This window comes from Heloderma suspectum, chromosome 1 (assembly GCF_057233095.1).
Source record: "Heloderma suspectum isolate Gila_16-S chromosome 1, 16-S_ref, whole genome shotgun sequence".
Lineage (NCBI taxonomy): Eukaryota > Metazoa > Chordata > Lepidosauria > Squamata > Helodermatidae > Heloderma > Heloderma suspectum.
Window position 1 is genome coordinate 93155590 of NC_139458.1, and position 27368 is coordinate 93182957.

At 43.7% G+C, this 27368-nt stretch overlaps 1 protein-coding gene across 13 annotated transcripts in view; it reads right to left on the reverse strand.

Moving 5' to 3' along the window:
* Nucleotides 1-27368, reverse strand: part of LDLRAD3 (low density lipoprotein receptor class A domain containing 3) — a 357700-nt gene that overhangs the window by 102439 nt on the left and 227893 nt on the right. For 6 of the 13 annotated variants that reach the window (XR_014790386.1, XR_014790392.1, XR_014790391.1 and 3 more), the window contains exon 6: nt 26096-27338. Coding sequence is in view for 5 of the 13 variants with exons in the window: in XM_084851166.1 (XP_084707292.1) it covers nt 27077-27338 (262 nt within the window). In the remaining 8 variants the exon portion in view is untranslated. The other 7 variants (XM_084851166.1, XM_084851220.1, XM_084851230.1 and 4 more) reach the window with 4 other exon arrangements.

Below are 27368 nucleotides of genomic sequence, written 5' to 3' on the forward strand. Positions count from 1 at the left end.
AGAACCCTGGGGCACCCCATGGGGTAACTGCCAAGGGTCAGAGCAATAATCCCCCAGCACCACCTTCTGGAATCGGCCATCCAAGTAGGAGCAGAACCACTGCAGTGCAGTGCCTCCAAGTCCCAACCCAGACAACCTATCCAGAAGGATACCCTGGTCGATGGTATCGAAAGCTGCTGAGAGGTCCAGGACAATCAACAGGGCCTCACTCCCCTGTCCCTCTCCTGACAGAGGAGATCCCACAGGGTGACCAAGGCAGTTTCCTTTCCAAAACCAGGCCTGAAGCCTGACTGAAATGGATCTAGATAATCTGTTTCATTCAAGAGTGTCTGGAGGTTGCAGGCAACGTCCCACTCAAGCACCATGCCCAGGAAGGGGATATTTATTTATTTATTTCATTTATATCCCACCTTTTTATCCTCTTGCAAGGAACCCAAGGTGGCTTGTTGTTGTTGTTCAGTCGTTCAGTTGTGTCCGACTCTTCGTGACCCCATGGACCATAGCACGCCAGGCCTTCCTGTCCTTCGCTCTCTCCCGAAGCGTGCTCAAGTCCATATTCATTGCATTGGTGATGCTATCTAGCCATCTCATCCTCTGCCGTCCCCTTCTCCTTTTGCCTTCAGTCTTTCCCAGCATCAGGGTCTTCTCCAGAGAATTTTCTCTTCGCATTAGGTGGCCAAAATATTTGAGCTTCAGCTTAAGTATCTGTCCTTCCAAGGAGCAGTCAGGGTTGATTTCCTTTAGGATGGACTGATTTGACCTCCTTGCAGTCCAGGGGACTCGTAAGAGTCTTCTCCAGCACCACAGTTTGAAAGCATCCATTCTTTGGCACTCAGCCTTCCTTATAGTCCAGCTCTCACAGCCATACATTACTACTGGGAAAACCATAGCTTTGATTAGACGGACCTTTGTTGGCAAGGTGATGTCTCTGCTTCTTACTATGCTGTCTAGGTTTGCCATAGCTTTCCTCCCAAGGAGCAAGCGTCTTTTCATTTCATGGGTACAGTCACTGTCTGCGGTGATCTTGGAGCCCAAGAAAATAAAATCTGTCACTGCTTCCATTTCTTCCCCTTCCATATGCCAGGAAGTGATGGGGCTAGATGCCATGATCTTCGTTTTTTTAATGTTGAGTTTCAAACCAGCTTTTGCACTCTCCACTTTCACCCTCAACAAGAGGCTCTTGAGATCGTTTTCTGCCATTAGGGTGGTATCATCTGCGTATCTGAGGTTGTTGAGAATTCTCCCGGCAATCTTAATTCCGACCTGTGATTCATCCAACCCGGCGTTTCTCATGATGTACTCTGCATATAAGTTAAATAAGCAGGGCGACAATATGCAGCCTTGTCATACTCCTTTCCCAATTTTGAACCAATCAGTTGTTCCACGTCTGGTTCTTACTGTTGCTTCTTGACCCTCGTACAGGTTTCTTAGGAGACAGGTAAGGTGGTCTGGTAGCCCCATCTCTTTAAGAATTTGCCAGAGTTTGTTGTGATCCACACGATCAAAGGCTTTAGCATAGTCAATGAAGCAGAAATAGACATTTTTCTGGAATTCTCTTGCTTTCTCCATGATGCAGCGAATGTTGGCAATTTGATCTCTAGTTCCTCTGCCTCTTTGAAACCCAGCTTGTACTTCCGGTAGTTCTCAGTTCGCATACTGTTGAAGCCTAGCTTGTAGGATTTTGAGCATAACCTTGCTGGCATGTGAAATGAGCACAATTGTACAGTAGTTTGAACACTGTTTGGCATTGCCCTTCTTTGGAATTGGAATGTAAACTGAGCTTTTCCAGTCTTGTGGCCACTGTTGAGTGTTCCAAATGTGTTGGCATATTGAGTGCAGCACCTTAACAGCATCATCTTTTAGGATTTTAAATAGCTCAGCTGGAATACTGTCATCTCCGCTAGCTTTGTTGTTACTAATGCTTCCTAAGGCCCACTTGACTCCACTCTCTAGGATGTCTGGCTCAAGTTCAGTGACCGCACTATCATGGCTATCAGGGACATTCAGATCTTTCCTGTATAGTTCTTCTGTGTATTCTTTCCACCTCTTCTGAATCTTATTTGCTTCTGTTAGGTCCCTGCCTTCTTTGTCCTTTATCATGCCCGTCTTTGCACAAAATGTTCCCTTGAGATCTCCAATTTTCTTGAAGAGATCTCTAGTCTTTCCCATTCTGTTGTTTTCCTCGATTTCTTTGCATTGTTCATTTAAGAAGGCCTTCTTGTCACTCCTTGCTATTCTCTGGAACTCTGCATTCAGTTGGATATATCTTCCCCTTTCTCCCTTGCTTTTTGCTTCCCTTCTTTCCTCAGCTACTTGTAAAGCCTCCCCAGACAGCCACTTTGCTTCCTTGCATTTCTTTTTCTTTGGGATGGATTGAGTTGCTGCCTCCTGAACAATGTTACGGACCTCCGTCCATAGTTCCTCAGGCACTCTGTCTATCAGGTCGAATCCCTGAAATCTATTCCTCACCTCCACTGTATATTCATAAGGGATATGATTTAGGTCATACCTGAATGCTTTAGTGGTTTTCCCTACGTTCTTCAATTTAAGCCGAAATTTTGCAACAAGAAGCTCATGATCTGAGCCACAGTCAGCACCAGGTCTTGTTTTTCCTGACTGTATAGAGCTTCTCCATCTCTGGCTGCAAAGGACATAATCAATCTGATTTCGATATTGACCATCTGGTGATGTCCATGTGTAGAGTTGCCTCTTGTGCTGTTGGAAAAGAGTGTTTGCTATGATCAGCGTGTTCTCTTGGCAAAACTCTATTAGCCTTTGTCCTGCTTCATTTTGTACACCAAGACCATGCTTGCCTGTTATCCCGGTGATTTCTTGACTTCCTACTGTAGCAGCCATATCGGGGGTCAGACTAAGTAGCCTCATGCAGTCTCATGCTTCATGTTCTTGCTGAGCTCTTGCTCTCTGAAATATATGTTTGTAAGCTGACAAGACACAATAATTTCTTATCTTGTCAACAAAGGCTAAGGTCATAGTGATATGTATATCATGTTCTCTGCTGTTCTCTGCTTATCATGGCTACCCTATAACCCATTTCTTGTATTATAAACAATGGTGCTAGAAGAAATGTTGAAAACCGCAACCCCACATGGGAGGGAGAGCAGGAGCCATTTCCTATGTGTCACAATATCTATAAAAACAATCTGCTGATGTAAATCGGGGCTTTTGGCTCTTTGGAAGTGATTCCAGCCATAAAGCCCGCGCGTTAAATAAAGAAAAACTCTTTTTCCTTCACTCCGTGGTCTCTCTGACTCTGATTTCTGCAACATAAATGGTGCCGTGACTCGGATGTGGCAGGCTCTGAGACAGAGAGGTGGCAGTTGCCTGCTCTTAATCGCCGCACCGGGAGGGAGGGCTCGGCGCACGCCTCCCTTTCTTGGCGCCACCAACCTTTTTGTCGGGTGAATGGGAGAAAGCCTGTGCCGAGCCTGCCCGAACGGCTGTGAGCGGCAAGAGAACCTTGGGAAGCGGAGGAAGGAACTTGAGCCCTGCCCATACTGCAGCTGCAATTGAGTTGAAACCCACATTGGAAGCCTTCAGGAGAAAGGCAAGTATATGGAGTAAAAAGTGGGCCCCTCCTTTAGGAGAAAGGCCACTGGGCAGAAAAAAAGAGGGCCCCGCCTTATGAAGAAGGTCAGTGTTAGTATACGTATACAAAAGGTGACCCACCCGATTGGGGGTGGAGGGGGGACCCCCAATCACTCCCCCAAGCAGGCACTAATACTCAGCAAGGCGCTGAGGAAACTGCTTCGCTCTAGTGGAAAATTGGGAAAGTGGGCAGCAGGGACATATGAGTGCCGTGATGAAATTGATGATTGTGTGAGTGGCTACTGCGGTTTCTGTTGCATACCGTTGACCGTCCAGGTGCCCGGGCCAGTAGCAAAGTGCGTGGTGTGAAAATTCCTCTTGTGCCGGTCAGTGAGACCCCTTACTCGCTGACCAATCCCCTTCCCTCTTTGTGTCCGTCTTCATCTTAAGTGGGAGGCTATGGGAGGTGGGGGAAGCAAGACTTGCACCCCCTTGAGATGTATGTTAAAAAAAAAAGGAAAAAGATTTTTTTAAAAAAAGATTCAAAATAGAGAGAGGAAACAGCAAAAAAGCTCAAGGTCGAGCTGAGAAAAAAAAAAAGAACAAGATCTGAGGCTGTTAATTAGAGAAATGTTGCAGGACACCCTGGCTTTTAACGAAGCGTGGGAGTGTGAGGCCGAAGAAGTAGCCGTTAGCCTAGCGCGCCGAGAGGGGGGGGCAGGAGAATTGCCCACAACGTTCTGAGTTGTGCAACATCATCACCTCGCCTAATTGAAATAAAATCCCTAAGAAATGGAAACAGAAAATGAAGACCCAGAAGATAAAGGCGCAAAATGGAATAAAGGTGAAGAATCCGCCCCCAGGGCACAGGCTAGACCCCTCTTCGAGTGGAAAGTGTGCCATAGGACGGTCCCAAGGCAGAATGAAGCAGAAAGACTTGAAGATCTCTGCCAAGGTAACCATGTTTAGCTTTGAACTGTCCTAGAATTTCATAGAGCATGTAGACCATCAGCTATATGATTTCTGAAGAGCGTAACCATTAAGCTTTTGCCATGGGATTCCCTGCAATGAAGAAATCTCACTGATTTCAGTGTCCAGTGTTGGACTGCCTGAGTGTGTGTGCTGAAGAGACCGAGAAACCAGACTGCATGTTCCTGGCCAAGCCAAAATCATGCTACTACCATGCTCCTGGAAGCTGCAATAAACTGTGTAAGCTGGGAGACCCAACCTGATTGAGAAGAAAAGAAGATATTGGAGTAACTGTCTTAAAAAAACAGTGAAATCTGTGTAGCTGGCTAGCTGACGCTGTCAGTAATGTTACAACTTTAAATTAAGACTGTTTTCCTGTTTGAGACCCCAGCGAAGAAAGCTGACCTGAGTTATTTGTTGCCCATGCCAAAGCAAAGATTTGGCTGCCCTGTACCTCATCGTGTCCTGTTTTAAGCTTGGGATTTACAAATACAAACAAACTGAGAAGCTTGCCTTTGAAGTCCTGCAAATCACCCCACCGCCTCCCCGAAGAAGATTAATGGCTGCCTGAAAAATGCAAGTATAAGGCGATGCCCATCACCCCCCAGCGTCCTGAGTTTTGGCACTTTGCTTTCGTGTACCAAGTAGAAGAAGAGAAAAGAGGGGTGTGTGTGTGTGATATTGTAAATCCCTGGCTAGCTTGTCTAGTGATAGATAGCCCCGAGAGCTTCCCCCCTTTTCACAGTGCTGTGAGGCTTTTCATAAACTTGAACTCTCATTGCTGTAGACTGTGTGTGTTTGTAGTCAGCTCAGTGTACAACAGGCTGAGTTTGATCTATGACTTTTAGATTTCCTTCTGCTAGAACTCATGCAGCATAGAGTTGTCGATGCAAAAATGGTGACCTAGAACTCTTTGTGTGTGTGAGTATGCCCATCCCTTGATTTTATTGAGCCCTGAGCATGCAGCCAGAGGAGCAGTATGATTGCTAGATCTGCTCCATCATGCCTTACCATGCAAAAAGTGTTTTCCATTCATTGTGTTAAATTCTAAAAAAAGTTTGTTGTGTATATTTTGATTTCTTAGATATCATAAAATATATGTGATATTTGCAGATTAGTGTTAGTTGCAACTCCAAATGATACTGAATGTGGTTCCCAATGGATGACAAGAGAAAGACAGAGAAAAGTAGAGAAAGACAGAGACAAGTAGAAAAGACAGAGAAATAGAGAAAGTGGCAGACAGATAGAGAAGGGGGGAAAAAAAGAAGAAAGAGAAGGCAAGAGGCAAAGAGAAAGAACATTTGTAGAGAAGAAGCGTGGCCATAGTTGCCCCCAGGGTGAATAAGAAGCAGCTGATTGTGCCTGGAGCTTATTACCTGGGGGTAAAGTAGCCACAATAATGTAATAGTTCTTTAAGATGAGAAAATGTAACTAGAAGGAAAAGAAGAGCCTATCTCAAATGTGCGTCATTGGGACTATGTAGGGCAGAAATCTGCCATTTTTGGGCAAGGTGATTGAGCGGGTGGTGGCGGTGCAGTTGAAGGCACACTTGGAAGAAACTGATTATCTAGACCCATTTCAGTCGGGCTTCAGGCCTGGGCATGGGACAGAAACAGCCTTGGTCGCCTTGGTGGATGATATGAGGAGGGCTCTGGATAGGGGTGAATGCTCCTTCCTTGTTCTCCTCGACCTCTCAGCGGCTTTTGATACCGTTGACCACGGTATCCTCCTGGACCGCCTGGAGGGGTTGGGCATTGGAGACACTGTATTGCGGTGGTTCCGGTCCTTCCTCTCCGGCAGGTACCAGAGGGTAGCACTGGGAGAGGAGGTTTCGGACCCGTGGCCACTTACTTGTGGGGTGCCACAGGGTTCCATCCTCTCCCCGATGCTATTTAACATCTATGTGAAGCCACTGGGGACTATCATCAGGAGGTTTGGGGTGCAGTGTCATCAATATGCGGATGACACGCAGCTCTACCTCTCATTCAAATCTTCACCAAGGTTGGCCGTAGAATCCCTGTCCAAATGTCTGGAGACGGTGAGTGGCTGGATGGGGAGGAATAAGCTGAAGCTCAACCCTGACCAGACCGAGGTACTTTTGGTGGGAGACAAGAGGAGGCTGGGGGATGTTGACCTGGTGTTGAATGGGGTACAGCTACCCTTGAAAGACCAGGTCCGCAGCCTGGGGGTCATTTTGGACTCCCAGCTGTCCATGGAGGCTCAGGTGTCAGCTGTGAGCCGGACAGCGCTGTATCAACTCCATCTGATACGGCGGCTGCGCCCCTTCCTTCCCGACCATCTGCTCCCATCGGTAGTACATGCCCTGGTCTCCTCTCGTTTGGACTACTGTAATGCGCTCTACGTGGGGTTACCCTTGAAGACGGTTCGGAAGCTGCAGCTGGTACAGAACGTGGCGGCTCGCCTGATTAAAGGCAGCCGCCGGCGAGATCACATCACTCCAGTGCTGAAGGAGTTGCACTGGTTACCAGTTGTTTTCCGGGCCAAATTCAAGGTGTTGGTTTTGACCTTTAAAACCCTATATGGTTCCGGCCCAGCCTATCTTAAGGAGCGCCTCCAGCAACACCAGACAGGCCGCTTAACAAGATCAGCCTCGGATGGCCTTCTCTCTGTCCCATCAGCCAGGACAGTTAGACTGGTGGGGACGAGGGAGAGGGCCTTCTCTGTGGTGGCCCCCACTCTGTGGAACTCCCTCCCTAGGGAACTCCGTCATGCCCCCTCTTTAATGAGCTTCCGTCGTGCATTAAAAACGTGGTTGTTCAGGCAGGCATTTGGGGTGGGCTAGGGTATTTAAAAAAAAAAATTATGGTAAAATTTTATTGTTTTAAATTGTTTTATGGTGGGTTGTACATCGCCCAGAGTGGCTGGGTGACCAGTCAGATGGGCGATTAATAAATAAATAAATAAATAAAGGTTTAAGTAAGTGAGTTTAACTTAAAAAAAGACACATGAAGAGACAAGGCTGGTGCATAGAGAGGAAAGTTTTATGTAAAAAGTTTGAAACATAATCTGCAATACAGGCAGATCAGCAAGAAAAAGAAAGCAAAAGAAAGCAAAAGAAAGAGAGAGAGAGATTTCTCTTACCATACTAATGAATGAAAGTGTTATCAAGCACTTTGCCTGGGAAGTGAAGTTTGTTTACAGGAAGCTGTGCCTGAGAACCAAACACTTCTAGCCTATGCTGAAAATGCTTGCTAGTGTTGTGCTGCCTCATGGGTAACATGTATGGTATAAAACCCATTTAGCCCAATAGCTTGTGGTTCAGAGAAGCTGTCTGATCCAACCATTAGGTACGCCTGTGTGCTGTAAGTTACCCAATAAAGTCTCCTTGTAAGTAACCCCCCCCCCCCGCTGGAATCCCAAAACACAAGTGGGGCTAGAGCGCCTCACCCAGTATCAAACCCTGCTGTTAGAAGCCATGAAGGCAGGTATGAAGAAGTCAGTTAATATGACCAAGGTGTCTAAAGTGCTGCAAGGTGCCACCGAGGCCCCCAGAGCGTACTTGGAGCGTCTTTTAAATGCCTATTGCCAGTATACCCCCCTCGACCCAGAGGCCCAAGAAGACGTGGACGAAAAAATGAAAGAAGACCCAGCAGAAGCAGAGGATTTTTAACAAAGAACCAGTGTGCCCAGTGTGGACAAGATGGACATTGGTGGCATAAATGCCCAAATAAAATAAATCAAATACACAAAGGAGAAAACCAAAGGAGCCAGAACGGGCGAGAGAGAAGACAGATTGTGAGGGGCCGTGACATTAACTTCATGATTGACACTGGAGCGGCATCAAGAGCAAGCAAATGTTAGCTTTAAACAAGAAGTCCAAACACTGGGCAAAGTTCTTCAAGCCCAGCGTCGCTTTGTCTTAGAAAATAAGCCCCCAGTTCCCATTACAGAGATTCATCCTTTCCAACCAGGAGATGAAGTATGGGTCAAAGAGTGGAAAATGACCCTTTGACTCCCAGATGGAGAGGACCAAAAACTGTTATACTTTCCACCCCCACAGCTGTGAAAGTAGCTGGAGTTAAACCCTGGATACATTGGACACGAGTCAAGAGAGCGAGCGGGGGGGAATGGACTGTGAACAGAAATCCTGAAAATCCTTTAAAAATCATTCTGAAAAAGCAGTAAGAAGATTCAGGCTAGACCTTACTGTGGGCACACCGGGAGACTGTCCACCCTGCGTATGGTCAGACCTGCCACTGGAGAAAATTGAAAAAGGGGACTAGACCCTACTGCAGCTAGCCAGGTGAATAGCTGCCCAGCGTATGGTCAGATTCCAAGGAAAATCAAACATGCGTGTTGTAGTGTTAGTAGTGTTGCATTGTGTTTCCTTAATAAGGTGCGAAAAAGGGGGGTCTGCCCCTAGAGAGGGAAATCTGTCCCAGCGATTCGCTGATAATTACTGGCTTCACTTAGCTAACATCACTGGAGTAAAGCATTTTTGTTTACCAAGAAATATACCTGCAAACAAGCTTATTCGCTCTTGCCTAATACCTGTCTGTAAGCATCCTGAAAGAATTCAAAACGAGACTATGTTAAGCAATTTTAATATAAACTTGACTTATTCCCAAAATTCTGACTGGGGCATAGTTACGAAAATCTTACCCCCTTCAGAGTTCAGTCTACGTACTCCCATCATAGCTGGAACAAATGCCACTTGTGCACGAATGATTAATTGTCAAAAATCTTCTGGGAAATGTAAAGCTATCCCTGGCCCCCCCTTCCACTGTAATGAAATTCAAAACATATATTTTAATTATGCACATATACTTCTGCCTCATGGATAGTTTTGGACCTGTGGTTCCCGTACCTGGTCATTCATTCCAGCCAACTTGTCTGATAAACACCCATGTTGCCTTAGCCGCCTAGTGCCAATTCTTCCCCTGTGGCCAGAGAAAATCCGTCGACGGCAGCCTAGAGCACTCCAACTAACTGAAAATTGTAATAGCCACCTACAGCTATACTCAGACTCAGAAAAATTGGCACTGGCAGTATCGTTAGTTGGAGTTCCAGGTCTAGCCTTGGCTGATGGTCTGGAAATCAACCGGTTAGCTTGCAGCTTGGCTACAATATAGTGGCTGACATAACAATGGGACAAAACAATTGGCTAGATTGGTTAACCTCTTGGCTCCCAAATCTTAGCTGGCTTAAGGCATTGTTCATCCTAATTCTACCAGTGTTGTTCATAGAGATACTGTTATGCCTTTGCATTCCTTGTCTTATGCGCTGTTTAACCAATATGTTTTATGTCTCGGCTAATAAAACTGCCGCCCTCTACGCTCTAATAGCCCAACAGGAGGTTAAGTGATATGTATGTCATAAAAAGTTTTGTATTGTGCTTTGCAGACTATTATGAGCATTCGCTTATCAGAAATGCTATAATTGTAATAAAATTATGCATTTAAGGGGGGAATGTAGCAGCCATATCGGGGGTCAGACTAAGTAGCCTCATGCAGTCTCATGCTTCATGTTCTTGCTGAGCTCTTGCTCTCTGAAATATATGTTTGTAAGCTGACAAGACACAATAATTTCTTATCTTGTCAACAAAGGCTAAGGTCATAGTGATATGTATATCATGTTCTCTGCTGTTCTCTGCTTATCATGGCTACCCTATAACCCATTTCTTGTATTATAAACAATGGTGCTAGAAGAAATGTTGAAAACTGCAACCCCACATGGGAGGGAGAGGAGGAGCTGTTTCCTATGTGTCACAATATCTATAAAAACAATCTGCTGATGTAAATCGGGGCTTTTGGCTCTTTGGAAGTGATTCCAGCCATAAAGCCCGCGCGTTAAATAAAGAAAAACTCTTTTTCCTTCACTCCGTGGTCTCTCTGACTCTGATTTCTGCAACTACTTTAGCATTCCAATCCCCTATGATGAAGAGGACATCTTTTTTTGGTGTTAGTTCTAGAAGGTGTTGTAGGTCTTCATAGAACCGATCAACCTCAGCTTCTTCGGCATCAGTGGTTGGGGCATAGACTTGAATTACTGTGATGTTGAATGGTTTGCCTTGGATTCGTACTGAGATCATTCTATCGTTTTTAAGATTGTACCCCAGTATTGCTTTTCCCACCCTTTTGTTGACTATGAGTGCTACTCCATTTCTTCTAAGGGATTCTTGCCCACAGTAGTAGATATGATGGTCACCTGAATTACATTCGCCCATGCTTGTCCATTTTAGTTCGCTGATTCCCAAGATGTCGATGTTCAATCTTGCCATCTCATGTTTGACCACCTCCAGCTTACCTTGATTCATTGATCTTACATTCCAGGTTCCTAACAATATTGTTCTTTACAGCATCGGATTTTCTTTTCACCACCAGACACATCCACAGCTGAGTGTCCTTTCGGCTTTGTCCCAGCCACTTCACTCTTTCTGGCGCTACTTGGAAATACCTTCTGCTCTTCCCCAGTAGTATATTGGACACCTTCCGACCTGAGGGGCTCATAGAATCATTAGAATAGTAGGGTTGGAAGGGGCCTACAAGGCCATCGAGTCCAACCCCCTGCTCAATGCAGGAATCCAAGTCAGAGCATCCCTGACAAATGGCTCTCCAGCCTCGTCTTGAAGGCCTCCAGTGTGGGAGAGCCCACCACCTCCCCAGGTAATTGGTTCCATTGTCATATTGCTCTTACAGTCAGGAAGTTTTTCCTGATGTTCAGCCGGAATCTGGCTTCCTGTAACTTGAGCCCATTATTCCGTGTCCTGCACTCTGGGATGATCAAGAAGAGATCCTGGCCTTCTTCTCTGTGACAACCTTTCAAGTACTTGAAGAGTGCTATCATATCTCCCCTCAGTCTTCTCTTCTCAAGGCTAAACATGCCCAGTTCTTTCAGTCTCTCTTCATAGGGCTTTGTTTCCAGTCCCCTGATCATCTTTGTTGCCCTCCTCTGAACCCTCTCCAGTTTGTCTGCATCCTTCTTCAAGTGTGGTGCCCAGAACTGGACACAGTACTCCAGATGAGGTCTAACCAGTGCTGAGTAGAGGGGAACTAGTACTTGACGTGATTTGGAAGCTATGCTTCTATTAATGCAGCCCCAAATAGCATTTGCCTTTTTTTGCAGCCACCTCACATTGTTGGCTCATATTCAGCTTGTGATCGACAACAATTCCAAGATCCTTCTCACTTGTAGTGTGGTTGAACCATGTATCCCCCATCTTGTAACTGTGCATTTGGTTTCTTTTTCCTAGGTGCAGAACTTGGCATTTATCCCTATTAAATGTCATTCTGTTGTTTTCTGCCCAGTGCTCCAGTCTATCCAGATCACTTTGAATTTTGTTTCTGTCTTCCAAAGTATTAGCTATCCTGCCCAATTTGGTGTCATCTGCAAATCTGATCAGCATTCCCTGCACCTCCTCCTCCAAGTCATTAATAAAAATGTTGAAGAGCACTGGGCCCAGGACTGAGCCCTGTGGTACCCCACTCGTTTGAGAAGGTCCCATTGATAATCACTCTTTGAGTCCGATTCTGTAGCCAACTGTGGATCCACCAGATCGTTGTTTCATCTAGCCCACTTTGAGCTAGTTTGCTCATCAGGATATCATGGGGCACTTTGTCAAAAGCTTTGCTGAAGTCGAGGTATATGATGTCTACAGCATTCCCATGGTCTACAAGGGAGGTTACTTGATCAAAAAATGAGATCAGATTTGTCTGGCAGGACTTGTTTTTGACAAATCCATGTTGGCTTCGAGTAATCACGGCATTGTTGTCAAGGTGCTTCCAGATGGATTCCTTTATCATCTGCTCCAGAATTTTCCCAGGGATTGATGTCAGACTGACTGGTCTGTAGTTCCCAGGTTCCTCCTTTTTACCCTTTTTGAAGATAGGCACAACGTTAGCCCTCCTCCAGTCATCTGGCACTTCCCCCGTCCTCCATGATTTCTCAAAGAGAATAGACAGCGGTTCTGAGAGTTCTTCTGCCAGTTCCTTTATTACTCTAGGGTGCAGTTCATCTGGCCCTGGAGATTTGAACTCATTCAAAGGAATTAGGTGTTCCTTGACCATATGCCTATCGATCTCAAGCTGCAATCCTGCCCCTTCAGCCTGTACTTCGCCTTTGCCAGGGGGGTCATAGACCCTCTTTTGGGAGAAGACTGAGCCAAAGTAGGAATTGAGCACCTCTGCCTTTTCTTTGTCATCTGTTATCGTTTTGCCATCCTTATTTAATAGCTGAACCACCATTTATTTCCTCTGCCTTTTACTATGCACGTAGCTGAAGAAAGCCTTTTTCTTGTTTTTAGCATCCCTTGCTAACCTCAGCTCATTCTCAGCTTTAGCCTTCCTGACGCCATCCCTGCAATTCTGTGCTATCTGCCTGTACTCTTCCTTTGTTACTTGGCCTTCTTTCCACTTCCTATATGTGTCCTTTTTTGTTTTCAGGTCATCCCTAAGCTTTTTGTGAAGCCACATTGGCTTCTTCTGTTGTCTTCCACCTTTTCTTCTTGTTGGAATTGTTTGTGATTGTGCCTTGAGAATTTCCTTTTTTAAAAGCTCCCACCCATCTCAGACTCCTTTTCTCGTTAGCGTCGCTTGCCATGGGACCTTACTGATCATTGTTCTGAGTTTATTAAAATCAGCTTTCCTAAAATCCAGGGTACGCGTTTGACTACACTCAGCTTTTGCTTCCCTTAGAACCAAGAACTCAAGTACAACATAGGCGCTTTCCCCCAGAGTTCCTCATCTTCCGACGTCATCTCTTTTAGCCTTGTGATACATTCCATGGGGTTTTCTTGGCAAGAATACTGGAGTGGGTTGCCATTTCCTTCTCCAGTGGACCACATTTTGTCAGAACTCTCCGCCATGACCTGTCCGTCTTGGGTGGCCCTGCACGGCATAGCTTATGGCTTCACTGAGTTAGGCAAGCCCCTTCGCCACAACAAGGCAGTGATCCATGAATCCAAGGTGGCTTACAAGGTGGCAACTGGACTATAGTTCTTCCTTCCTTTGCTTCTGTTCCTTCATGCTAATGTGTGTATGTGTGTACAGAGCCAGCCTTAAGTTTCAGAATTACTCTACTTTCAGGCTTCAATCCATTGAATCTTGGGGCCCATTTATATAATCAGCACAATCAAGTGATAAACCTCTTCCTAGGTTGCCATGCTAAGGGTGGAGATTTTATATTTCAGTGCTCCCCGTGGAGAAATTCTGTAAGTAGAAAAATTGCATGTCAGAGATGCCTGAGCTGGTCCTGACATGTTTGTTTTCTATATGCAGGGAATGTGTTTTTGGGGGTGGGGGGTGGGGATTTAGCATGCAGCCTCCCCACCAGTAGCCTGATGTACCACTATCCAGGAAAAATATGACTGATTGCATAAACTGGATATAGCTCTAAAAGAACACTTGCCACAAAAATTGGATGGCACCATTGGAACATAAAAGACGTTGCCAGACCCTGGGGGTTAAAAGCTGGCATCTGAAGCACTCTGACATCACTTGAGTCACCCAAATGCCATGATACATTTCCCCCCTCCATCCAAGTGGCCCATCCAAGCCTGTTTACGGCACTTTGGTAAAGCTATGCACTGCATCACCAGTTTTTGTGCTGTGGTTAAATGGAGTACTACTTCCTTTGGTAGTGATGCATGACTGCATGCAATTTAAAAATAAAAGAATCCTAGCCTTTGGTTTTAAAGGGGGATACTTAATAAAGGGTTGTAAATTTCCCTTACGAAAGCTCTCACTTGATTTACTAGCAGTCAATACACCATCTTTCCAGAGAATCCAGCACATCACAGCTTGTCGGGCCTTTGGCCCTTTTGACTGACAGGTAATCTAGCCTGAAAGATTATATTGATCGTAAGCAGCTTTCTAGACACAACTTGCACAGCTCATTGGTATGCAATGGTATACTTACTGTTTAGGATGTAAACATTAAAACTAACGCATGCACGCGCACACATGCACACACATATATATAGTAAAGCAATTGGCTAAACAGGGATAAATATATATTCTTTAATTTCTATCGAACATTTCAGCTTCCACCTTCGTCAGGGACACCTAGCTGAAACAACCACCCACAGTGACAGTTACAGAATGTTATTGCTCTGGATGAAATTCCCAGATTGCAAGAGAAGTACCATAGGTGGTGCCATCCTCCAAGTTCAGCCCGTTTGGAGTCTGTGTGTCCAGTCTATAAATCCATCCCCCCCCCCCCCGCCCTTTTGCAAGGATTGCTGGATTAGATGGTTCTACTGGAAATATTACCATGTCTGAAAGGCTGTGGCCGTCAGGATTACAGTGTTGTTCTGTCTTCTTTGTTCTTACAGCTGGCTTGTGGCTTCAGAATCTTGTATGAAGATCAGTGGCGCACCCCAGGTGACATAGCAATACGCCGGCCAGTATGTGACTAAGGGGCGGGGAAGGCATTTAAAGAGGACAGGGAGAAATCTACCCCTTGGCCGTTCTCAGACCACACAGTTAGTCTTTAGCTACTGGTTTCTGGCAAACAAGGGCCATCCTGACTATTAAGCAGGGTCCAGAGTCCAAACATGGGTTGGAGGAGAAGAAGGGAGCAGTTTATTTGGTCCTGGAGTTCTGAGGGGGGATGCAGCCTGGGCTGAGGAGAAAAGTGAGGTTAAATTCTATATCATGCTGGAACATGTGTGCAAACTTATTTCTCCACGTCTCCACGGGGTGTCCAGATCTTATCAGATCTACTGGTAGGGTGGCCATGTTTCCTACTTTACAGAGAGGATATTTGAAAGTGTCCTCTGTTTGAAGGCCTGTCCAGTCCAGTTCACGCCTGGTTTAAAGAAAAAGAACCGTATGAAGGGAGAGCCGTTGGGGCCTTGAAGTCACTCATCAACAGTTGGTACAGCAGACTGAGCAGGCACAAAAGTCACCTGGTCACAGTCGTCCCCATTAGGGTGAGTTGTATAGTCTATCTATTTAAATTGCAGTACATCTTTCTTCACTGAATTTCTACATACAAATTAGCTTATGCAAATTTTATGCAAACCCATGCCCCTTTTTGCTGAACATTTCCTCTTTTTAATGATGCATGAGTGGCCACCCTATTTACTGGAGCCAATCAGAATTAGTTAAACCTGTGCTGAAAATTCCGCTCCACTTATGTCGTGGCCCCATTTGGAAGCCGCAATGGTGGAGGAGCATTTTTGGTGATGTTCTCAGGGGGTAGGAGAAATTCTAATAATTTTCAGCCCTTGGAAGTAGCTTACCTTGATGTGTGGCAGAGGCAGCAACACTAGTTGTTTGTGTGTGTTCTTGTAACTAATACCTGCCCACCGCTTGAGGCAATAGGGCTGCAATTCAGTATCCCGGTGGGCCCCAGTATCCTCCACCATGCCTCTGGAAGGCCTCTATGTCACAAAGAAGCATCATTTCAGAGGCCAGGTATGTTTGTGGAGGGAGGCAGCTTCCCCATTCACAAAAATCACTAAAATGTCCCCTCAACACCTCCAACCTGCAAATGGAAAGGTGACACCTTTCCATTTGAGCCCAGCTTTATAAACTCAAATATGCCAGCAAAGATTAGTTTCCAATTATAAATCACCATAAAAAGGGGGGGGGGGCGTGCATTTGCAAACAAGCCAGCAAAATGAATTCCATGGAACTCTGAGCCATTACTGTGCAATCAAGCAAACAACAAAAGCCTCATTATTTCCTAACTTTGCTTTCCATCAAGATGTTTTGCCCCCAAATTATTTAACGGTAGAAGTCTTGATTAAAAACATGTCTTGACCTTACATACAGGTGAAAGAGACAATTATGATGTTATGATGAAAAGAGACAATTAAAGGAGAATTTTCATGCACATAAGGAAGCCCTGTTCTGACAGGGGCCATCAGGGGGCATTGCTAAAATGCTAATAAAGGCAAAAGCACAAGCCGCATCAGACAGTCTGTGTTAAAATATAGTGAGACTCAGAAATAAGAAAGGAAAATAACGTAAAAAAGGCTGCATTCCTACGCCCATTTACCTGGGAGTGAACCCCACTGAATTCAATGGGACTTACTTCTGTGTAGACATCTACAGGATTGTGCTGTTAATGATGCTGAACAGTATTAAAATTTGGGAGAGTATGATTATGTATAAACTTACTCAGCAAGTCTAGCAAGCAAAGACCCATAATTTTAAGAAAGATGTTATGGCACCATGGTTCCATTTATTTCCTCTGTTGAAGCCCATCAAACTTTTGATCAGATTTCAACCAAATAGTCGCCTATATTTTTCTAATACACACGCACACGCACACACACACGCACACACACAAATATACACTCGCACCAGTAGAGGCTGGTGGCTCCGATTTCAGTGGGGCTGTAATTCCATTCTGGGTTTTAGTCAAAACCAGCCAGAACTCTAAAGGAGCCATCCAAGGTGCTGAATCCAATTCTCAAAATGGTTTTTGCACCTTGGATAGCTCCTGGCTGACTCTGACTGAAACCCAGAATGGAATCACATCCCCACCAAAATCTGAGCCACCAGCCTCCACAGACTCGCACACACTCCTTATACATGCTTGTTACAACAGCTTCACTGAGTACCAGTCTGTTTCCAGGCAGAATTCAAGGTGCTAGTTATGACCTATAAAGCCTTACACAGTTTGGGACCAGGCTACCTGAAAGACCGCCTTCTCCCCTGCAATCTTACCTGGTTCTGAAGACCTTCCGGAGAGGCCCTTTTTTCAAGACCACCACCTTCAGAGGCATGTTTAGTGGCAATGTGAAGGAGGGCCTTCTTGATGGTCCCTCGCTGGCTGTGGAACTCCCTGCTGAGGGAGGCTAAGTTTGCTCCCTCTCTGTTGTCCTTCTGCCAGCAGGCAAAACCCACTTTTTTCAAGTGGGCCTTTGATGTGTAAGCAGGTCTGTTGGGTTGGATGCTGTTTTACTCTGCTATTGATGTGTTTTTAATTGTGTCTTAGAGCACAATCCTATGGGTTGCATCCTTCATGATTCTAAGTCCCCAAACTTGGAGGCTTATGATCATGCTACGCAGAGCAGGAGGAGTGGTGGAGGTGATCTTTGCCTCTCCATCCTCCCGCCCTGCATATTTTGCTAGATGGGCTTTGTAGCCTGTCTAGTTGGGGAGTTTTGGAGGGGAGGGGAAGAAGGCTGGAAGGCTTCAGGATAGCTCATATCTTGGCCACTCCAGTCTCCTCCCCTCCCACCGAAATGCCCCCTTCCCTCCTCTCCAAGCTCTCTCTCGAAGAGCAGCTGGCATGGTTTTTTCTGTGCCAATTGCAAGGGGAACGGGGATCGGATCTCCAATTCCCCATTGCGAAATTGGAGCACTGTCTCCAATCTTGGATCAGGGAATCCAAAATATCCTATGGGCTCCCCAGTCACTGTCTAGGGGTCATTGGATGGCTCCCTTAATGGATTTGCTTATTATTGTATTTATCAAGTTTTATTGGTGATTGTAAGCCACCTTCAGTTTCATTACTGGTAGAAAGGTAGGTTACAAATCAAATCAAAGCAATCAATCAATATTTTTTTTATTCTTTAATTAGATAGTAAGCTCCTATTTAGAATGTTTTGCTGTAACTGTTCCACATGTATATCGGTAATAGACTAAGAATTATAATAAGTAATTTTATTTGTTACTTTAGTGATCTTTTTATATTATTATGTATGCTTTTCTTTTTGTCATCTTTTAAAATGTTATTTCAAAATGAAATAAAATTTCCTGATAAAAAAAGTAAAAAAAACATGTAAAAGGCACAATGCATATATTAGAACCCAGCCAAGTATGACAAAAAAAATTCTGACCTTTTAACACCGTAACTCTGGTCGTAACTATAGACAGCTGACAAAGTGACAACAAACCAGAATATAATATGAAACATTTCCAGGTTTTGGCAGGTAACATTAACCAGACATGGATATAATCTCCAACTTCCTACTTCATTTTTATACAAAACCGGGAGAACAAAGTGAAATAGAAGCCTGGATAGATTTAAAGGGGGAGTCTGTTTCTGCAGGATGGTGGGGATGGAAAATAGGGTCTTGAGATGAGAAAATTTGCAGTATTCTCAATGAAGCTGCCAATACGTATAGAACTCAAGTAGCTAGAGAAACTTAAGGACCCATTCGCACACGATGGTGGCAAATTGTGTTAATTAACTCACGATTTGCCTTGGTGCGTCTTGGGTGTGTGCCGACACCATTTTGCATATGCAGCCTCTGATTGGAGGTTGTTACATGATATCCGAACCTGAATGCTATAGGTTAATTGTGGGCTAAAGAACCTAACAACTAATTGTAGTGAATTAACCCACGATCTGCCACTGTTACGAGCTTCAGCATGACTATTTGGAAGTCATGGCATTTGGCTGTATTTTCGGCCTCTATGTCTACAATTGGGAGGACTGAAAAGTGCCCATGGTTACACCCTGCATTTGCATACCTTGCAAGAACGTCTTGAACCAAGATCCTATAACTAGGCGCATGCAGCACTATGTGAACATTAGGTTTAAGTACCAGTAGCCACTGGGAAAGGGAAATTGGTACAAGTGGAGTAGAGTGCGAGACTCAGTATTGCTGTGGACATTATTTGGAAATACTAAAAGAGGTATGTACAAACTCGTTGTGTGCTTTCAGGTAACATCTGAAACAGTAATTGTCATGTTGGGAACTATGCATCTAGACAGCATATTTCAGCGCTGCACCGCTTTGGATGTAATCCAATAACACTGAAAAAGGATTCAGATTAGGTGTGACTTGGAAAAAAAAAATCCTTTTTGTTTGTTTTGGAAGGTCTAGGTAGTGTCCAAAGGTTGCTTGTTTGTTTGTTTTTTGGATCAATTTGTTCTATTAAGTTTCTGAAATGCAATTATTTGACTAGATTTTTTAAATCTGCCATTTGAAACTGAAATCTAAGTTCTCTTTAAGTGTACTGAAGTTTATTGTTGCTGAATGTTCTTTTTGGCTGTATCTCTTTTGGGACTAATGACTAGAGTTGCTCACTTTAGATAAGATCTGCCACTCCTCTTCTGAGCTGTCTTCTTCCCCTATCTGGACCATGAGCAACTTCCATCTACCTTTCTTGGTTTGTGATAACCATAGTTTGCAGTTATATATAAATCAAGCAAACTATGATTAGCACAAGGCATGTGTGAAGCAGCAAAACTCAAGCTCGCCGAAGTTCTCCAAATTCCATCTTGAAACTCGTTCCGACTTGAGTCCATATCAGATTGCAAGCTTTGTTTTTCTCTTTTTGCATGAAAATCTGTGTATTTCCCCAAATGTACACATCAATTGTGCATATCTGTGCAACAGATATTTGCACAGATATGCACCATAGCTTCAACTATTTGGTGGCATAGAAGTGCAATAAATAAATAAATAAATAAATTCTTCTCCCATTGATTAAAGTGTTCGTGCATGTTTTTCAAAGTACAATTTTTTTCATGCACATTTTTCAAATCTATGCATGCTGTCTAATGCATTTATTTTGGTATGTGAATCACACTGCAAGCTCAGAAATGTACAGACTTCAACCACAGATTGCATCCAAGTCCGTGTTCAGTCTGGAAGGTGCAAATTGGGTAAATCCTGATCAAAAACACACTGAAATGCATTTCTCATACATCACTAGTTAGCACTCACATGGATTACCTCCAAGCCATGAACTGAAATAAGAGTTTGGAAACAGGGCTTGTTAGTACTAACCACAGTTTGCCTGGTTTGGACATCATAGCAAATTATGGTTATCACAAACCAGAGAAAAGTCTATTTCAATCTGTCTTCAGACCTGTTTATGGGATAGAGATTGCTTTAGTCACTTTGGTGGACAATCTACGCCAGGTTCTTCTGGACCTCTCAGTGGCTTTCAATGCCATCAATTATGGTATTCTTCTGAGACATCTCTGTGGGACAGGACTTGAAAGGGACTCTTTTATGGTGGCTCCAGTCCTTCTTGGCAGGGGTGGGGGGGACTCCTGTTCGATGCCCTGGTCATTGCCCTCAGGTGTCCCTTAGGATTCCATCTTGTCTCACATACTATTCAACATAAACATGAAACAGCTGAGAGAAGTTTCTGGAATTTTAAGTTTCAGTGCCACCAGTATGCTGATGACACCCAACTCTATCTCTCCTTTCCATCTAAATTGAAGGAAGCTGTTATAATTCTAAATCAGTTTCTGATGTTGATAATGGACTGGATGAGGGTGAACAAATGGAAGATGCTCCTGGTTAGTCAAAAGGCAGATCAAGGAATTCAGCCTGTGCTGGACAGGGTGGCACTCCCCTTGAAGACTCAGGCTCTCAGTTTCCATGTACACCTGGATTCAGCCCTGAACCTGGATGCCCAGGTCTTGGGGGTGGCCAGAAGTGCGTATATGCAACTGAAGCTAGTGTAGCAACTGTGCCTGTTCCTAGAGTTGTCTGATCTGGCCATAGTCATGCATGCCTTAGTTACATCCTATTTGGATTATTATAACGTGCTCTATGTGGGGCTGCCTTTGAAAAGGATTTGATAACTGCAGCTGATCCAAAATGTTGCAGCCAGACTGTTGACCGGGGCTGGTTACAGGGAGCATGTGACTCCCTTGTTACAACAGCTTTACTTGCTACTATGTTTACAGGCACAGTTCAAAGTGCTGATTATGACCTATAAAGCCGTAAAAGGCTTGAGACCAGGCTGCCTGAAAGACTGCACTCTTCCATATGAGCTTGCCCAGGTTTTAAGATTCTTGGGAGAGGCCCTTGTCTTGGTTCTCCCAACATCAGAAGTGTGTCTTGTAAAGATGTGAGAGGCCTTCTTGGTAACCACTCCCAGGCTCTGCAACTCCGTGCTGAGAGAGGATAGGTTGGCTCCCTCTCTGCTGTCCTTCTGAAAATCAGGGAATTCAACTTGTGCTGGATGGGGCTACACTCCCCCTGAAGGCTCAGGCTCACAGTTTGAGTATACTCCTGGATTTAGCCCAGTGGCCAGGAGTGCATATGCACCGTTGAGGCTAGCGCACTAACTGCACCGGCTTCTAGAAATCTAGGTGACGTTTTTATTCAGGAAGGTCTTTGGTGTAAGCTGGTCTGTTGCTGAAATGGGTTTTAACAGGTTGGGTGTGGTCTATGTGGGAGAAAAGGTCTAAGTATAGGCCTGAACCACTAAGTGTAGGCCTGAACCAAAGTCCTCAGGATGGAAAAGTACATTGAATGTAACTGAGGAAAATAAGACAGATAACTGGGTAAGAAGGTGGAATAAATAATCCTTAATACTGATAAAGGAGGCTCCAACTCCTATCTCATGAGGACAATAGGCAAGCAGAAACCCATCGCCTAATGAGATAAGGTACCGCCATGCAGGAATTTGCAAATCATTGAGCCCCAGCTGTGCTTCTTGGATAAAAAGAAGCATTCTGTACACGTGGTACGTGCCTGATGGTTGCATGATGATATAGACAACATATGTAAGCTTCTAATTGGCTAGGATCTTTTGCCTAGTATTTCTTACTATGTACTGTGTTTTCTGATAAAAGCCATATGTAACCTGTTCCCAACTAATAGTTCTTTTGCGAATTACCCATGTATACACGTTGGTGAATAAAGTGCGATTTCAGATACGTGATCACCAGTCTCATCCTTCAGGCGGGGATGGTTCTCACTCCTTTTGTTTCCCCCACATCTATTTCTTTTATTGTTGTATTTTCATTGTGTTTTTGTTTTTATGTTATGTTTTCATTAAGATTTTGTTGTGAGCCTCTTTTTATTATTAGCTGTGCCTTGAGTGCTGTTTTTGGCAGAAAGGCATGAAATTAATTAATTAACTAAAATAAAATACATAAATACTCCCTGAACTAAGGAGAAGAAGAGAGGAGAAGCTATGTGCAGCTCCCAGCTGCCAAACAATAATTTGGCAATTGGGCTCCATGACATCTGAACTCAGCTAATGTCTCTCAAATTGCTTAAATCGGCACCGCTGTGACCTACATGGGGCTCACCCAATGCACTGGATGGCAATTTCTCTAGAAGATCTAGAAAGAACAGGTGAGCTACATCCATACAAGAAAATTGTGCTGATCGGCTGGGGAGAGCAACGAACCTGTTTCTTCTCAACCATCTGTTACGTGGCCAGCTCTAGCTGGGTAGCAGTGGAGCTCTATCAAAACTATTATCCAATGTGATTCAGTTTTAAATGTTAAAACTATTGGGATGCAAACTGAGACTTGAGAATGTGGGTATGTTTAACTTTATAGTGCCGGCTGAAATACTGCACTGACCACTCAGGGAAAGACACCCCCACCTTCCCGCTTTCACTAGAATGGCATCCATTACCACAACAGTTACTCTATCTCCCCAGGCAAGAAGTAGGAGACTGGGGATTCTTGTGAGACAACATTCTTGAGGGGCAAATAAACAGCTGCGTGAGGATTAAGTGTATGAATTGCCATTATTGAGCTGGGTGCTTCTGAAGCTGCCAAGAGACCACCAATCTAAACAAATGCTAGGAGAGGCTTAGAACGAATGATATGGCCATAGCACATAAGAGTATGTGAACGTATTTTATGTTTTTTTTCACTACGATAGCCTCCTTTCCCCTGACATGGCACAGCTTTTTATTTTTAAACTTCAGGAGCTTTTAAAAAGCAGTTTTAAACGCAATTTCTCAGCACTGCTAGAACAAACCAAATAGAAAGGCGGGGGTGGAGGGAGAAGTACTGAAGAAAACTCCACATGAGTAGTTTCTGGCAAATGTGTAAATAGACTGGCTGGAGCACAGCCAATATCTATCTTGAGACAATGATTATAAAGTGGTTAATTAGTAATGGGGGAGTGTGTAATGAAGAGGGTACACTCTCAAAAGAAAGTTGGACATATACAGCAGATGCACAGGTTAATAGTGGTGACTCATTTGCCTTTGGGCATGTCTGCAGCAGCTCAGTTTTATTTACTGGATCTCTAGAGCAACTCTGCCCAAAGTGGTGTAGAAACATTCTATAGAACATCTTAAGATCATACATTAAAATTAACAGCCAATTGCCAGCTATGAAACATGTCCGACTAAACATTAGGAAGAAAGTCTTTCTTGACGGTATGAGCTGTTTGACGGTGGAACAGACTGCCTTGGAAGGTGGTGGGCTCTCTTTCTCCGAGAGGCTTTCTGGCAGATGATGGATGGCTACCTATCAGGGATACCATAGCAGCGGATTTCCTGCACTGGTTGGAGGTAGGCTAGATGACCTGTGAGGTCACCTCCAACACTACGTATACATATGAATGTGTACAATCTGCCATTGAAAATAGCACAATGAGCTATGGCAGTCTGTGAACCTCAACACATCTCCTGGCACTGATTGTTCCTGATCAGCAATATACTTCCTGTTTGCTTTGTGTGGAACTTAAGCCCTTTTCAGATGTTTTTAATGTTTGCATAATGGGCACCTATGGGAAATGCAACAGGCACTGCACCCTGAAGTACCCATGCTCAGCTTCAGTGTACTGTTAGAAAATTTCCCCATGTGTACAACTGTACTGGTGAAACAAATATGCAATATAGCATGGGTGTCTGCTATTCATTTTTTTAGAAATCATATCAGGAATGATTTAAGTGTGCCTAAAGTAGCTGTTTGGATCCTAGCCTATACAAACAACTACAACACTTTAGAGAAAGAAATGTAACTAACGTATTGCAGGAAAAAATAGTATTATTTACGCATTAGTATTTAAAATAAGGTTTTAAACCTCTTTTTAACCTGAGTTTGCACTAAATCCTGTTACAAAATGCTCAAATTCTCAACATTCCACAAAATTTATAGCCCCTTCAGGGGTTTAATGTTTCCACATTAGAGTGCTTAATATTAAGATATATGAATATGAAAATATAACTGCCTTTGAAGGATATTTTAACATCTACCAAATGTGCACACTTCTGTGACATGCTAGACTATTATGTACTGTTGCCAAGCAATTTCCTACATTGAGATGGAAAAACACAATCCCCTTATACTGCCCTATTTATACCTTATTCAAATTCCCCAGAATTGTTCTTCTTTAGTAACTAAATGCATACTTAGCTTAAATGGCGTGTGCTTGTGCAAACATACCTTTAAAAAAGCAAACATACCATTAAAAAGCATTTATTTTAACAGTCCAAATCAAAATACTGCAACACAAATGTACATATATACAGCCTAAAGAGATGTGTTGTACAGAAAGGATATTTATTAAAAGAGAGGTCAGGGAGGTCAAATAAAGCCTATGAATTCAGTACCTTTGGGTCAAACTAGATGTTACATTAAAGACATACCTAGCAGCTATGCCTTTTTTTAACTCAAAAGTTAAGTATGGGAGATCAGATCAGGACCCTATCATGGGAAAGGGGAGTTAGCCCTTTCCCTCTGCTATGGTCCCAATCTGGACTGGGCCCTCTATGTTTACTTTTGAAGTAACATTTAGTTTGACCTTAGCTGAAATGGTTGAGGGCTATCTAGGGATTTACGAGAATTTCAGTTTGCAAATGACTCAAAAATGCCCCATTCGCAACTCTAAATGTGAACGGGAGCGTATATTCTCTGACAATGTCCACAAGTTCCTGATCTTGCATTCATATTTGCAAAATGCACGTTTAAAAAATGCACACTTTTAAATATTCGCATATTTACACTGTAATGGGTGGAAAGTGCGTGCTTTTTAAAAAAACGTATTTTTCCTGTTCGAACAAACAAACAAAAAAACCAGGTTGCAAATGAGAATGGGAGAGAGCTAAACCGAACTTTGAAGTAAAGTTTGGAGAATTTCACTGCACTCAAGCATCTCTGGTTCTCCCATCCCTAGGGGTATCTGAATGATGCTTAAGTACTGATGATTCTAAAGGTTTATTCACACCAGACAGCAACCAAATGTGCCACATGTACATCAGTGTTTGCAGTGGTAAAGGTTGTAAAGTCCACAATGTGTCAATCGATACATGTTTGTAAATGCACAGGGAGAAGTACTAGTTATGTACCTCTGCTTCATTCTTTCTGTTGATGCCTACAGTGATGGTGTATATATGGAAATGAGTTTTCTGTGTAACATGTGAATCTGTCATAATCTCATCCAGAAAGTACTACAAAGAGTGAACAGTTTTTTTCTATATGAAAATGCTTTTCTCACACACATATGGCATTTCCTGATGAGCTACAGCTCTGAAATTTGATACCTGTGTAGTACAAGGCACTTAAGATTACCAAAATATGAAAATGGGGCATTTGTATTTGTCTCCCTTAAAATGGGGAAATCAGAGCTTGGCCCCACTGGTTAAAGTATTTTCAGGCACCCAGAAAACTGAATTTTGGCACGTATGTACCCTGAATCACCGTGATGAGTAGAATAGTTTGAGAGAAAGAGACATCTGTATATCTTTCTGTAAAAACAGAGGGCTCAAAGTACAGCATCAAATGGTTAAGCTACTTGCACACTAGGTAGGAAGCTGAAATTAGTTACACTCACAGCGCAAGACACACTCATTACTACAACAGTCTGAAAGGGAGACTTTCTATAGTCTTAACAATTGGAAGGGAGGCTGAAATTAAGTACATCATAATCACCAGATGAGTCTCAAAACAGGAAATTTTTATACCTAATCATCAAAAACATAGGCATAAAGTTTACCTCATAATAGCGTCCAGGATTCAAAAAGAAAGCAAGTCAAACTGTGTGCAGGAAAGAATTACTGCAAGACTTTCACTGCCTCTTCAGGCTGGGACTTTGTGTGAGCTTTTCTACACGAGGCTGTTAATCCACTGTATCTACTTTTGGTTTTGTTTCATAGTTGAGATCAGAGCTCTACAAAGAGCTTTTCCTTTCCTGCTTTTCTGCTACATAATCTCTAGGTGGCACTGTGCTATAGCATAATAATACAGTTACACAAGTAGGAAAATACGTTTTCTTTTGCTTTCAGAAATAATACTTTTTTCCCTGCTCTACACCTGCCCCTCCCCCGCCCCCAGAAATGCTCTTAAAAAACAGAAACGAAACTGGAGGGTCACAATGTCATCTAAAAAACCCGTAAACAACTGTGAGTAAGGAATGATGAGCACACAATAAATGCCTCCTGTAGAAAAGCTCTCTGTGTGAGGGACTTCTAGTACCAACCATCAACACCAATCAGTACTTGCATAACACAAGCTTCATTTACTAGTATATTATATACATACTTACAGTCATAAATACACATTTTAAAAAATAACACATAGAGATGTTTTCAAATACAGGTGTATACCTAGGCACATGTGTATATCTTATATTCTGACACATGCACATAGTAAATACCCCTAAAATACCTTAAAAGCATACTATAGAAAAAGTCAAGGTGAATCTGAACTGAAATGTCAAACTTTTCCCACGAACTCAGTATACAACATTCAAAGTCTAGCATGGCTAAGGCCATTGGCACCTTTTTCTTCTTGACATGTCCTTGAAATGAATGTTGAAAGGGGGCTTGCACAGCTCTAGTTCATTTCAACAGGGCGTGCACCAGACATGCTCCCCAGTACGCTGCAGTCGGCATGGAGATGGAGCTCAGGTGACTCTGAACTCCTTAGCTTTGGTCCAAGCCCAAGCAGACATCCAGAAGAACCTCATAAATACCATTTACACTTCCCTGGCAGAAACTGAATTGATGAGAGAGTCACTTTGCTCAGCTGTAATTTCATGTAGCGCACTGTGACAGTCCATACTGGCAATGGTGCTTCCTGTTCGACTACTGTCCACAGTCCCTGGACTTCTTGCCACTGTAGCATCTGTGCTCACCACACTCCCAGTCCGAGATCTATAAGGAGGGAGGTCTATATGATTCTGGGATTCTGTTTCTGAGGAATAAGGAGGTGGAGGAAGATCAAACCATGGGGGTCTGCTGCAAGGTATAAATGAGATGGCATGTGAC